Here is a 13,842-nt window from a genome sequence, read left to right on the forward strand (position 1 = left end):
GTTCCGATGTGAGGTTACCTTATTATTAACATAGTACGTTGCTATGAAAAGATTCATTTGACTTTACAAAAGTTAAAACTAGTTCGATGTTAATATATGTTGGATTCCTACCCCTGTAATTAAAAAGGTTAAAAAAAAGGAGTGTTTTACAATTGAAAATATTTATGACGTGAAAATGTAAAGTACACTTTACAATATCAGTTCACTTTACAATATCAGTTTTATTAAAGAAATCTAACATGTTATTTTATAAAAAGTCATTGACATAAAAAACATTTTAAATTTTCTCCATTAATTAATTCTTAAAGATATTGACCTTTATTGTAAAAAAAAGTAGAAGAAACAAAAAGAACACTACACAAGCTTTCTAATAATGAGTATTACGGCAATTGCAGTATCCATCTACTTTTTTATTAACATGAAATGTGTAATGTTCCAAGTTCACTTTTCATAAGAAAAGTTAAAAGTACTGTACTGTATTATTATGCATTGACATTTCATCCCTTACAGATAATAACAATTATATAGAGTGTGAAATTCATATTTTCAGAAAATTTTGGGCTGCATATTTTAGAATTTCAATAGAGATGCTTAATTTAAAGTATAAAAATTCAAATGAAACTTTTAATCAGTGAAAATTTTCAAGCACCATAAATATCCATGTTTATGTTTTAAGAGCCATAAACCTAATCAATTACCTTTGAAAACCTACGAAAAACATGAAATCTTTTTTTACATTACAGTATGTACTGTATATGGTTGACTAGTGTTAAAGTTCAAATCGGTTATAAACATTAATCGAGTTAATGTGCGCTATTTCTGGAGTACAGTAATTAGTCATAGGAGCATAAACTTGAAGTTTTCTTTACGAAATTCATATATCAAAATTGCTATAAATATATATTATGGTCCTAATTATTTGTGATTCACTATTACTTGCCAAAGATGTACAAGAAAATAAGTTGACCAACTTACTAAACAGACCTCTATCCAGTTTCCCTATCAGCCTGACTCAACCTCAGATGCACAACCTGCAAAATATTGTAATAAACAAGTGTTCACATCAAATACAAAAGTAAGTTTTCATATGTAAATAACTAAACAAAAAACCAAATTTGTCAATAATTTTTTGACATTACGAAAGAGATTATATTTTCCTTACGATTATAGAATACCAAAACACCAGATAGGGAAATCATGTTACAACAGTCACCAACTATGAAAACATTTTACAAGCTTTAAAATTATCTTAATTCTTCCCTTGTGTAGTTACAAGTAACACATACCTATACTGTATTGCAGTGTTTCCATTCAGGAAATAAAGGCCTCCCTTCTTTAGAATTTCAGATTTGCAACAGCAGGAATAATAGTCATGTAGATCTCTATTCCTCGCAAGAAGATATCCTCGTTGAGATATTCATTGTGATCATGGAGAAGAATTGGTGTTTTGTTCATGGGGGAGAATCCAAGGGCTGGGATATTAAGCTGGAGATAAGAAAAATAAATTACATAAAGTACCACATTATGGAAATAACATCTACACCACATCATGATAATTTTATTTAAGCAAAACTGAAAAACCGAAACCTGTTATTATAAAAATATACAGTACATGTGAAAGCATTCTTTATTAATAAAGTAGTAATGGTGACAAGTTTGGTAAATATTTTGTTTTTAACTTTCAACTGCCTTTTATCAAGGTAATATATATATTCAACTAAACAGGAACATAAGCGATGTAACTGGAGGAAAATCACAAAGAACCTTCACTGCCTACTATATATACTAAAGAAGGCAAGCTGTGAATGGGACTTCTTTGTCAATGATAACAAGAGCTTTTTACAGGTTAGGTGTAAAGTTTTTCTCTCTTCTGTCTGAATCATTTCTTCTTGGGCGAGATCATAAACAAAACAGCAGCACTCCTAGCACTACCTGTTAAGTTGTGATTCTCAAGTCAATGCTCAGGCTATTAAAAAAAAAAATCTCCCCCCAAGACCTTGTCTTTATTTATCATGTCATTGAAGCTGCACTTAAGATGTAGAAAATTAAGATTGTATAGGAGTTATTGAAATAATATAGCTTATCTTGATTCAGCAAACAAAATTGTGCAACAGTGCCAAAAACAACAAATTAACTGTGCAACAGTGCAATAAATTAGAGAGAAAGATCCCCATGTTCCAGTAGTGTGAATATTACCCAGCTTTACAGACATGATGCTATCGCAAATGAAATTACCTTACAAAAACTTACATCTCGTAAATAGTATGAATCAGTACCAGCAGGAAAAATTTGTGCACCAGTGCCAAAAACAACAAATTAACTGTGCAACAGTGCAATAAATAAAGAGAAAGATCCCCATGTTCCAGTAGTGTGAATATTACCCAGCATTACTGAGACATGATACTATTGCAAACGAAATTACCTTACAAAAACTTACATCTCGTAAATAGTACGAATCAGTACCAGCAGGAAAAATTTCTTTTATAAGCTGGATATTTCTGAAAAGGAATGCATAAAAAATTGTTACACAATTCAATTTCCATACAATAACGGTTCGTAAAATCTTGAACTTACGTCTCTTAAATACCGACTATCGGTCCCAGCAGGAAATATCTCCTTTTCAAGTTGTACAGCCCTGAATAAGAAGGAAAAGAATTACGAATTAACATGTATATTCTTTGTAATTTTACGGAAATTAAAACCATTCTGCTCACAAAATCAGTCACTCCTACACAGCTATAAGTAAGACAAAACTGCAAGGTTCAGGAATTACAAAACAGTAAACCAGCATCAGTGAAATATATCAAATACATTCTCAGATACAGTATCTTACATAAAATACCAAAAAGGAACAAATGTGCTAATGCAAAATTAATTCCTTGGTTTTCAATAATGTGTGACATCTATGGATTTTTAATACGATGAAAAATATATGAACTAAATGCTAACATAAATCTGATACACGGTAATAATATGCGCTTGGAAGAAACTACTATAAAACGTAAGCATTCAAAACCTCCATCACCGATCCTATCCTAAACACTTGTAAATTCTATTCAATAAATCTTTGTCTTCATTTTTTCCTATTTCTATTTAGGGTCACTGTTTCTAGTCAGCCTTCTCCATCTTCCTCTGTCCTGTACATCTTGTTCTCTAAGAGCCTTTTCTCTCATGTCATTCAATAATTTATCTTTCCACTTGAACTTTGGTCTTCTCCTCAATTCAAGAAATAACTGATGAAATATATGTTGAGGAAAGCCCACAACTCTATATATCCTCATGTAATGAGGTTTTAACCAAGTTTCCATCCTTCAAGTGACATTTATAATCCTTAACACTTACTCGTGAGCTAAACAGACATCTAAAGGCTGTAACTCAAGAGTCACAAATCACAGAATGGTTTTCTGTGGTAACTTATTCAAGAAAAATACTTAATAACATTCACCACAATTTTGTTATGTAATTTATAACAAATTTTTCATTCTATGTTATTAAGGTGAAAGAGACATACTGTATTAATGCCACATAAATTCAATGTTAAAGTCAGCCAAAAAACTTAGTATGTGAAAACAACAACTTTAGCAAAGCTAGAAAGACCATTTAAAATTTTAACGAGATGGTCAAAGTAGCTTGCGGGATGCAGATAGTATATGTCCTGCGCACCCCACTCCCCCCATGCCTGGTACTTGCAAGGTGGTGGAAGCAGTACAATAAGGATAAAAAATGTTATTTTCATTAGTAAAATAAATTTTTGAATATACTTACCCGATAATCATGTAGCTGTCAACTCCGTTGCCCGACAGAATTCTACGGAAGGGATACGCCAGCGATCGCTATACAAGAGGGGGGTGTACTCACAAGCGCCACCTGTGGCCAGGTACTGCAGTACTTCTTGTTGACACCACCTCAATTTTTCCTCGGTCCACTGGTTCTATGGGGAGGAAGGGTGGGTCAATTAAATCATGATTATCGGGTAAGTATATTCAAAAATTTATTTTACTAATGAAAATAACATTTTTCAATATTAAACTTACCCGATAATCATGTAGCTGATTCACACCCAGGGAGGTGGGTGAAAACCAGTGTACATGTATATCAAGAAGCTAAGTATCCCGTATTTCATATTATCAGTTATTCAAAATAACAATGAAATTACAAGTACCTGGTAAGGAAGTCGACTTGAGCCATTACTCTGCCTTAAATAAGTTCGTCTTCCTTACTGAGCGCAGCGTTCCTCTTAGGAGGCTGAACAACTCTAAGGTGCTGAAGTATCAAGGGCTGCAACCCATACTAAAGGACCTCATCACAACCTTTAACCTCGGCGCTTCTCAAGAAAGAATTGACCACCCGCCAAATCAACAAGGATGTGGAAGGCTTCTTAGCCGACCGTACAACCCATAAAAAGTATTCAAGAGAAAGGTTAAAAGGTTATGGGATTATGGGAATGTAGTGGCTGAGCCCTCGCCTACTACTGCATTCGTTGCTACGAATGGTCCCAGGGTGTAGCAGTACTCGTAAAGAGACTGGACATCTTTGAGATAGAATGATGCAAACACTGACTTGCTTCTCCAATAGGTTGCATCCATAACACTCTGCAGAGAATGGTTCTGTTTGAAGGCCACTGAAGTAGCCACAGCTCCCACTTCATGTGTCCTTACCTTCAGCAAAGCAAGGTCTTCTTCCTTCAGATGAGAATGTGCTTCCCTAATCAGAAGCCTGAATAGTAAGAAACTGAGTTCTTAGAACTTGGAAGAGAAGGCTTCTTGATAGCACACCATAAGGCTTCTGATTGTCCTCGTAAAGGTTAAGACCTTTTTAGATAGTACCTAAGAGCTCTAACTGGGCAAAGTACTCTCTCCAGTTCAATCCCCACCAAGTTGGACAGGCTTGGGATCTCGAACGACTTAGGCCAAGGACGTGAAGGAAGCTCGTTTAGCAAAAACCGAGCTGCAAGGAACATGTAGCCGTTTCAGATGTGAAAACAATGATCCTGCTGAAGGCGTGGATCTCACTTACTCTTTTAGCTGTTGTCAAGCACACGAGGAAAAGAGTTTTTAATGTGAGGTCCTAAAAAGAGGCTGATTGGAGAGGTTCAAATCTTGATGACATAAGGAACCTTAGGACCACGTCTAGATTCCAGCCTGGAGTGGACAACCGACGTTCCTTTGAGGTCTCAAAAGACCTAGGGAGGTCCTGTAGATCTTTGTTGGTGGAAAGATCCAAGCCTCTGTGGCGGAAAACCGCTGCCAACATACTTCTGTAACCCTTGATCGTAGGAGCTGAAAGGGATCTTACTTTCCTTAGATGTAACAGGAAGTCAGCAATCTGGGTTACAGTGGTACTGGTTGAGGAAAATGCATTGGTCTTGTACCAGCTACGGAAGACTTCCCCTTGAGACTGATAGATTCTGAGAGTGGATGTTCTCCTTGCTCTGGCAAACGCTCTGGCTGCCTCCTTCGAAAAGCCCCTAGCTCTTGAGAGTCTTTCGAAAGTCTGAAGGCAGTCAGACGAAGAGCGTGGAGGTTTGGGTGTACCTTCTTTACGTGAGGTTGTCGTAGAAGGTTCACTCCTAGAGGAAGAGTCCTGGGAATGTCGACCAGCCATTGCAGTACCTCTATGAACCATTCTCTCGCGGGCCAGAGCGGAGCCAATCCACGTCAGCCGTGTCCCTTTGCGAGAGGAGAACTTCTGAAGTACCCTGTTGACAATCTTGAACGGCGGGAATGCATACAGGTCGAGATGGGACCAATCCAGCAGAAAAGCATCCACGTGAACTGCTGCTGGGTCTGGAATCGGAGAACAATACAACAGGAGTCTCTAGGTTATCGAGGTAGCGAACAGATCTATGGTTGGCTGACCCCACAGGGCCCAAAGTCTGCTGCAAACACTCTTGTGAAGGGTCCACTCTGTGGGGATGACCTGACCCTTCCGGCTGAGGCGATCTGCCATGACATTCATACCGCCCTGAATGAACCTCGTTACCAGCGTGAGCTTTCGATCTTTTGACCAGATGAGGAGGTCCCTTGAGATCTAGAACAACTTCCACGAAAGAGTCCCTCCCTGCTTGAAGATGTAAGCCAGGGCTGTGGTGTTGTCAGAGTCCACCTCCACCACCTTGTTAAGTTGGAGGGACTTGAAGTTTATCAAGGCCAGAAGAACCGCCAACAACTCCTTGCAATTGATGTGAAGTGTCCTTTGCTCCTGATTCCATGTTCCCGAGCATTCCTGTCCATCCAAAGTCATACCCCAGCCCGTGTCTGATGCGTCCGAGAGGAGACGGCGGTCGGGTTTTCTGAACAGCCAAATGCAGACTTCCTTGAGAAGAAAGCTGTTCATACACCACGCGAGAGAAGACCTCCTCTCTTCGGAAACAGGAACTGAGACCGTCTCTAGCGTCATGTCCTTATCCAGTGAGCAGCTAGATGATACTGAAGGGGGGGGAGGTGGAGTCTCCCTAACACGATGAACAGGGCCAGCGATGAAAGTGTCCCTGTTAGACTCATCCACTACCTGACTGAGCATCGGTTCCTTCTCAGCATGCTCTGGATGCATTCTAGGGCTTGGAAGATCCTTGGGGCCGACGGAAAAGCCCGAAAAGCTCGACTCTGAAGATCCATACCCAGGTAGACAATGGTCTGGGATGGGACGAGCTGAGACTCCTCAAAATTGACCAGGAGGCCCAGTTCCTTGGTCAGATCCATAGTCCATCTGAGAATCTCCAGACAGCGACGACTTGTGGGAGCTCTTAAAAGCCAGTCGTCTGACGGAGCCGGACACAAGATCATGGTACTGCTGCACAGTCTGTGAACTGTCAACCATGGGGAAGCGAGGAAGTACAGTGACAACCCGAAGCTGTCTAGACTGTCTGGGTCGTATAGACAACTCCTTATCGGGTTGCTGAGGTTGCCGCACTGCGTCACAACAAGTCACTTCTGCTGGTTGTTGAACGTCTTCCCAGTGACACACTGACTCCGTAAACAAAAAATCCTCTAACAAGGACTAAGCTTGGACTGCATGTCTTGCAACACAGCTCAAGGTCTATGGGAGCAGGTGTGGTAACAGACGGGGTTAGCGACTGAAGTGGAACCATTACCTTCCCTGGAAGCATGTTATGCTTAAATAAAAGTCCATAGGAGGCTATGCAGCTAAAGGCTCCTCTCCAAATGACAGAGTCCTCAAGGGAATATCAGAAGGAGGGAGAAAAGCACTTTCTCATCTACAGGGACCATATCCGAGAAAAGCTAAGTTCTCTCAGTGAGGGTTTCACTGGTGCAAAAGCAGCAGACTAGAAGGCAACGTTATGAAACTGCTTGACAGTCTAGTGAGTTGGCAACAACCAAAGATGTGTGACTGAGAAGCATGCGGTAAGGTATGCAGAGCATGCTGTATGTAGAGCATGCTGTATGCAGAGCATGCTGTATGTAGAGCATGCTGTATGCAGAGCATGCTGTATGTAGAGCATGCTGTAAGAGAAGCAGAGCATGTTGCATGGCGTGTAACATTTCTCAGAAATTCCATGACCAGTGCTAGATTGAGTAATATCGCATTACTGTCCATTGAAAGTGCACGTGCCGAGGGAATTGATTTAGACTGTTTTGTTGATGAATTTGATAGCCGGCATGATAATCGTAGAATTAAGCTGCACTAAATATACGATCTATAATCTACTTCACCTCAGGACAGGGAAACTCGCCCTGTTGGCAACACTGCATTACTTCATGCATGCTTGCATGGGGTTTTAATATCAACATAATATTTACATTACATTCATAACTCATGATTCATTTTTGTTTTGAAGATATTTTGCCATATTTGCGATTTGTTAAAAATATATTGCAAGGAATACATATATATTTTTTTATTTAAGTAATACGAATAACCTCCATTATCATAATGTTTGTGTAGGCATACATGTATATGATTACAAATGCAAGTTATGAAAGTAATGAGGTGTTATTATTGTCATTTGTTATTTCAAAGTTGAATGGGAAGAGGCTCAAGTTGAGGAGAAAGTGGCAGATGCATGCGTTGAGGTGGCTGACTCATATCATGAGGTTCCTGCCTCAAGAGTTGCGCTTGCCTCAAGGGTTGAGGTGGCTGCGCAGAGAGAGGCTCTTGACTCACGAGTTGAGGTTCTTGAGGTGTGAGCTGCGAGAGTTGAGGTAGCGGCTGCGCAGAACGCAGTTCCTGTCTCACGAGTTGAGGTTCCTGAGGAGCTAGCCTCAAGAGTTGAGGCTCTCGCCTTGAGGAAAGTTGAGGTAGCAGCTGCGAGAGCTGAGGTGGCTGCCTCAAGGATGGTAGAGGTTGTCGTACCTCAAAAGGTTGTAGCCTCAAAGATGGTCTAACTGCAAGAAAATCTTGCCTCAAGGCATAAGACTCCTGCTCCCATTGTTGAGGTTGCCTTAAGGAAGGTTAAGGTTGCTGCACAACGCTGGTAACTGGCAACTCCGAACGCGGTAAGGTAGCTTGAGGAACCTCAACTTCGTACGCCTGGCAGACTGGACTGCGGTGAGGCGGAGCGCTCGCAGGAGGAGGTGTAACCTTCTCAGCCTGAAACTCACGCATAAAGACCGCAAGCTGCGACTGCATGGACTGCAGCAAAGTCATCTTGGGATCAACAGACGATAAGGTCTGTTGAGGCAAAGCCTTAACAGAAGATGAGGTCTGTTGAGGCATCGCCTTACCTCTCTTAGGAGGTGTGCAGTCACCTGATGACTGCGGAGAGTCAGAGCTAACCCAATGACTGCATCCGGGTTGTTGAACTCTAGAGGTCTGGACTTTACGTTTAAGAGGTCTTGAGACCTGAGTCCAGCGTTTTCTCCCCGAAATTTCTTCTGCAGACGAGCAAAATAAGGGCTCAATCGTCTGCGGGTGGGAGTGACGGTCTCTGTAAGACACGCCCGCAACCACCGAGGATACTTCTGTGCGCCGATCAAGGCCTGCCGAACCCTTTTGCCCTTCGACATTGCTTCTCCCCTGGGCTTGGGAGCTTGCAAGAGGTCCCGGACTGGGAGGACGACTGGCACGCACAGAAGTACCCTCACGCACAACACTGACACACTTTGCGCTAATCACTTATCACTTTTGATTTTCTGTTTGCACTTATTTCACTGAACTCGAAACTTTAAGTGGTTTGTACCTGAAACACGCAATTCTATCCTTCCTTAAAAGTTAGTAATTGCGAAAACAGAATTACAATGTAACAGAAAAATCTAATGAAAGATAAATAATTCAGTGGCTGGAAAGAGACTAAACACTAGATCAAATAAACTACGTTTAAAATCTCTCACCGCATAAAGCTTGAGAACAAGAATAAAACTCTAGAAACGTTTACCTTCTTCCCCTAAAGAGACTAGGGAGAAGAGCAAAAACGATAACAACGTTACTCGCTTGAACGAAACGTTTATCCAGCTCTCTCTCCCTCCGTCTCTATCTCTCTCTCTCTCTCTCTCTTGACTTAGAACCTGAGAGAAGAGCCCAATCAAATATATCGTTAAAACATATTATTGTTAAAGGAAAAAAACTGAAATATTTCCCAAATAAAAAGTTCCTTTATTAGAATTAAAACCATTAAGCTAAGAAAGAATGAACAAAACGCTAGAAACGGTTACTCTTACTGCAACGTGACACCGTGAAAATTCTCTCTCTATCGTAACGATAGAGCGCAAGTTGAACGTTCTGAACGTCAACAACTGCAGAGACAAAACAAAACGTTAGTTCAACTTTGAAAACAGTACGAGACTATCAAAGAAATTCTTTCAAAAACATTAAAATAGCATAATATGTTAACAGGTAAAACCGAAATGACGGGCTCAATGTTAATTAACTTCGGTACCAAGAAAAGACCGCCTACTATTAGGAAAGGTCGAATATAAACAAATATAAAAATTAATTTTAATAAGTTTATAATAAAAGGAAGTGAAAGAGAGTTCATACTCTCTTCGTCACCATAATCAATCAAATTAATTCCAAAAGCTAGCTAAGCTAATAATAAAACTTCCTGAATAGCGAAAGCTGAAATCTTAGAGCAATACTTCACCAAAAACCGTGAACAAGACTCCAAAATTATAAGCGTATCCATGAACGTCTTGCCGGAAGCACGACAGAGGAAAAATTGAGGTGGTGTCAACAAGAAGTACTGCAGTACCTGGCCACAGGTGGCGCTTGTGAGTACACCCCCCTCTTGTATAGCGATCGCTGGCGTATCCCTTCCGTAGAATTCTGTCGGGCAACGGAGTTGACAGCTACATGATTATCGGGTAAGTTTAATATTGAAAAATAATTTTATAAGTAATACCCCAGGATACAAAATTAATTCGTTCCAGAGAGGTTTTCGTAACAATTTTTTTTTAAATAATAAAATAGAGCCAAATACATTTGATTCATTCAATATACCTAATCTAACGGTGTGATTTACGTTTCATATCCTGAGTATTTTCTCGTAACATGAGGCGGAAAAATCTTTGTCTTTTCATAAAGTTGATTTTACGTATACAGAAACTTTCGTATCCTGAGATATTACTGTATATATACATGCATGTTCATGAGAAGATGGTCATTTTAAATGTAATAATGAAAACACTGGTTACTAAAATCTGTTAGGCAAACTACAGTACTATTTAAAAAAAACAGCTTGCCAAAACCCTTCACACAGTTCATTACTCCAATTCCATTTGCTCTGTATATCAACAATCCAGCCAAAACATCAATTCTTTTTTGCTGAAATCCAGACAAGTTTTCCATAGAAACACCACTGACAATAGTACTGGTTGAAACACAAAAAGACTATTGGATACAGTATCCTCAATAGATTTCAAAAGATTTAAAAGATGCTTATTTTCACATTCCAATCCATCAAGATTCCAACAGATTTAAAAGATGCTTATTTTCACATTCCAATCCATCAAGATTTCAAAAGATTTAAAAGATGCTTATTTTCACATTCCAATCCATCAAGATTCCAACAGATTTAAAAGATGCTTATTTTCACATTCCAATCCATCAAGATTTCAAAAGATTTAAAAGATGCTTATTTTCATATTCCAATCCATCAAGATCCCAAAACTGTAGATTTAAAAGATGCTTATTTTCACATTCCAATCCATCAAAATTCCAATAGATTTAAAAGATGCTTATTTTCATATTCCAATCCATCAAGATTCCAATAAATTTCTATTCATGTGTCAATGAAAAGTTTTAGAACTGTATAGTTCTGCAAGTATTGTATTTACAAAATTAAGGGCTCCAGTACAAGATTGGTTGATCTGGCATCCTTTCTTCAAAAATATTATGAAAGAAAGTTTTATTCCTTTGATTACTAAAGAATCTGGGAAATTTGGTCAAACCTAGAGAAGTGCAAGATTAATCAAACTCAAATAAAGTCTCTAATGTACAGTATCTGATTTTTTCTGAATTGAATTTGATATACAATCAATTTACTCTTATTAATATTGTTTAACACAAATAAAGCCATTTTAAGTCCTTGAGCAGACATGAACATGAATAGTCTTCTCTTTCCAATCAAATCTAAGTCTGTCACATTATTATTATTATTATTATTATTACTTGCTAAGCTACAACCCTAGTTGGAAAAGCAGGATGCTATAAGACCAGGGGCTCCAACAGGGAAAATAGCCCAGTGAGGAAAGGGAAAAAAGGAAAAATTAAATATTTTAAGAAGAGTAACATCATTAAAATAAATATCTCCTATATAAACTATAACAAAACAAGAGGAAGAGAAATTAGATAGAATAGTATGCCTGAGTGTACCCTCAAGCAAGATATTACACCATAGGCTTTAAGTCATGTAAAGATAATGTTCACCTAATGGAATTTAATACAGCATGGGGTACATGTACCCCCATTGGTACATCTTTAACCTTCAGAGGGTACACTGGATCTGAGAGAATATCCAGTACTGTGCAATAATCGAGATAATCTGTAATGAAATTGGATCATAAAATTATATCGATATCAATTCTATTGTTTCTCTTTTCCTTCCTCAATATTAAGGGTACACGGGAATCTATAAAAACGCCCAAGGGGTACAGAAGAACAAAAAGGTTGGGAACCCCTGTAATACAGTACTGTATTGTGGTGAATGGGGCAGATTGGTTGTGGTTGTTTTTTATTTTCAATTTTAAGGTCAAGAATTGCTTGCTTTGAGATGCAAGCGATGACTAAGATAAGTACAGTATTGAAATCATGATTTTTTGTACTAAAATCAAGATATTTACTAAGGGATGCAACTGTGAAAGAAATCAGCTCTTGCACTGGAAATACTGTATAATAGTGAGTATGAAAACACAATACTGCACTGGAATTGCAAATTTGGTAACCTATTCAAAGAAACAAGAAGGCTCCAAGTTCATGATGTGAGTTATGAGCATAGTCTTTCAAGTTACCAAAATGGCCAAAGCTTTAAGGGATAATTTAGCTTTCTAGGGAAAAGAGGATGGTGGTTATTACCTTCAAGACTGATTTATGAATTCAAAATGAAGTAACCATCATTCTACGCCTTGGTAGATGCTAACATTTCAAATCTCAAGCTTTCTTTTTGTTTCCATTATCTACCTTAACAGGTATTCCTATAAATCTTTATTCTTAGATCTCTCGACATAATCCATTTGTCATAATAACCAAAAATTACTTTCATAGAAATTTAATGTATCCAGGAATAACCATTGCTTATTTCTACACTGACGAAACTATCCCCTACTGATTTTACTATACTAGATATGTCATAAAATATATCAATAAAGATTTAACAATGAAATATTTGTGATTTAGTGCATCCCAGGAAAAGGCAGCGAAAAATGGCAACCATTAAAAGCAAAATAACAATTTTCAATATGAACTTGTAGAACCTCAGTGTAATTTAAGTAGAGATAAAGAATGTTAACTTGAAGCTAGTAAATTGAAATTTATGAGTTTAAGTGTTTTATAACCATTACACATTACTGTAACTTTGAAATAAATGGCAAATAATCTACAATTATTGTACACAGCTATGAAGCAATGCAATAGCAGCTTTCAGTAACAGACAAATGATCTTGCAAATTATCCTCGAGATGCAATTAATTCACCAACAATAAGAACAATGGCCTCCTTCTTCTAGCAAGTTAAACAATGAAGATTTGCATCAATTCAAAACAAGACATACTGAACAAGCAGATAATTGAAAGGTCAAAACATTTGTAGCTAGCATTATATCTTTGTTCCTGTGTATACAAAACTTTCATCCTTTTAAATAGGGAAATGTCTTCAGCGAAGGGCGAGCAATGAATTTCTTAACAACAGCCAGTGAGCCCATGCAATTAGCCCTAACACCCAACTATCGAAAGTTCTCACTTTTGTCCTTGGCTGTAATGAGTAAAGACGTACTTTTGCGCCCTAACCAAAGGCTTTGATCTATTTCTTTTTCTTTGCAGAAAGTGAGTAGTGGTTGTTGCTGTTTGTGGATATGGATGAGAAGCAAGAGATTCATACTGTTTCCATCAGATGATCGCATCAGCAATCTCATGGAGGTACCACAATCATTACTGTCCAAGACAGTACTCCCAACTCGGTAGTGGCAGAGTTTACTCAGCCCTTTCCTCGCTGGAAAAGCTCTTATAACCTATCGCGTTTAGTTTTTTTGAGAAGGGCGTCAGACACAGATCTGATTCTTAAGATTGTCTTTTTGCTACCGTTAGCATTTGCAAAGAAAGTAAGTTGAATAGTTTCTTTCTTACTTACTCAACATTGCTGAGGGGTGGAATCAGGTGTCCTTTAGTTTTGTGCCTGGCTTCTGGGCCAAAACAGAAAAATTTGATGCACGACCCTAGGTTCGAGACTTTCTCC

The 13,842-nt window shown here is 38.5% G+C and overlaps 1 protein-coding gene across 2 annotated transcripts in view; it reads right to left on the bottom strand.

Moving 5' to 3' along the window:
* Positions 1–571: 571 nt before the first annotated feature.
* Positions 572–13,842, bottom strand: part of LOC137652420 (aminoacylase-1-like) — a 38,570-nt gene continuing 25,299 nt past the window's right edge. The window contains exons 8-10 of one of the 2 annotated variants that reach the window (XM_068385818.1): positions 2,438–2,498; positions 1,287–1,485; positions 572–1,031 (exon numbers count right to left, since the gene is read on the bottom strand). In XM_068385818.1, coding sequence (XP_068241919.1) covers positions 1,336–1,485; positions 2,438–2,498 — 211 coding nt within the window. In that variant the 3' untranslated portion in view covers positions 572–1,031; positions 1,287–1,335. Of the gene's footprint in view, positions 1,032–1,286; positions 1,486–2,437; positions 2,499–2,574; positions 2,636–13,842 lie in introns of both variants that reach the window. The other variant, XM_068385817.1, reaches the window with a different exon arrangement.

This window comes from Palaemon carinicauda, chromosome 13 (assembly GCF_036898095.1).
Source record: "Palaemon carinicauda isolate YSFRI2023 chromosome 13, ASM3689809v2, whole genome shotgun sequence".
Classification (NCBI taxonomy): Eukaryota; Metazoa; Arthropoda; class Malacostraca; order Decapoda; family Palaemonidae; genus Palaemon; species Palaemon carinicauda.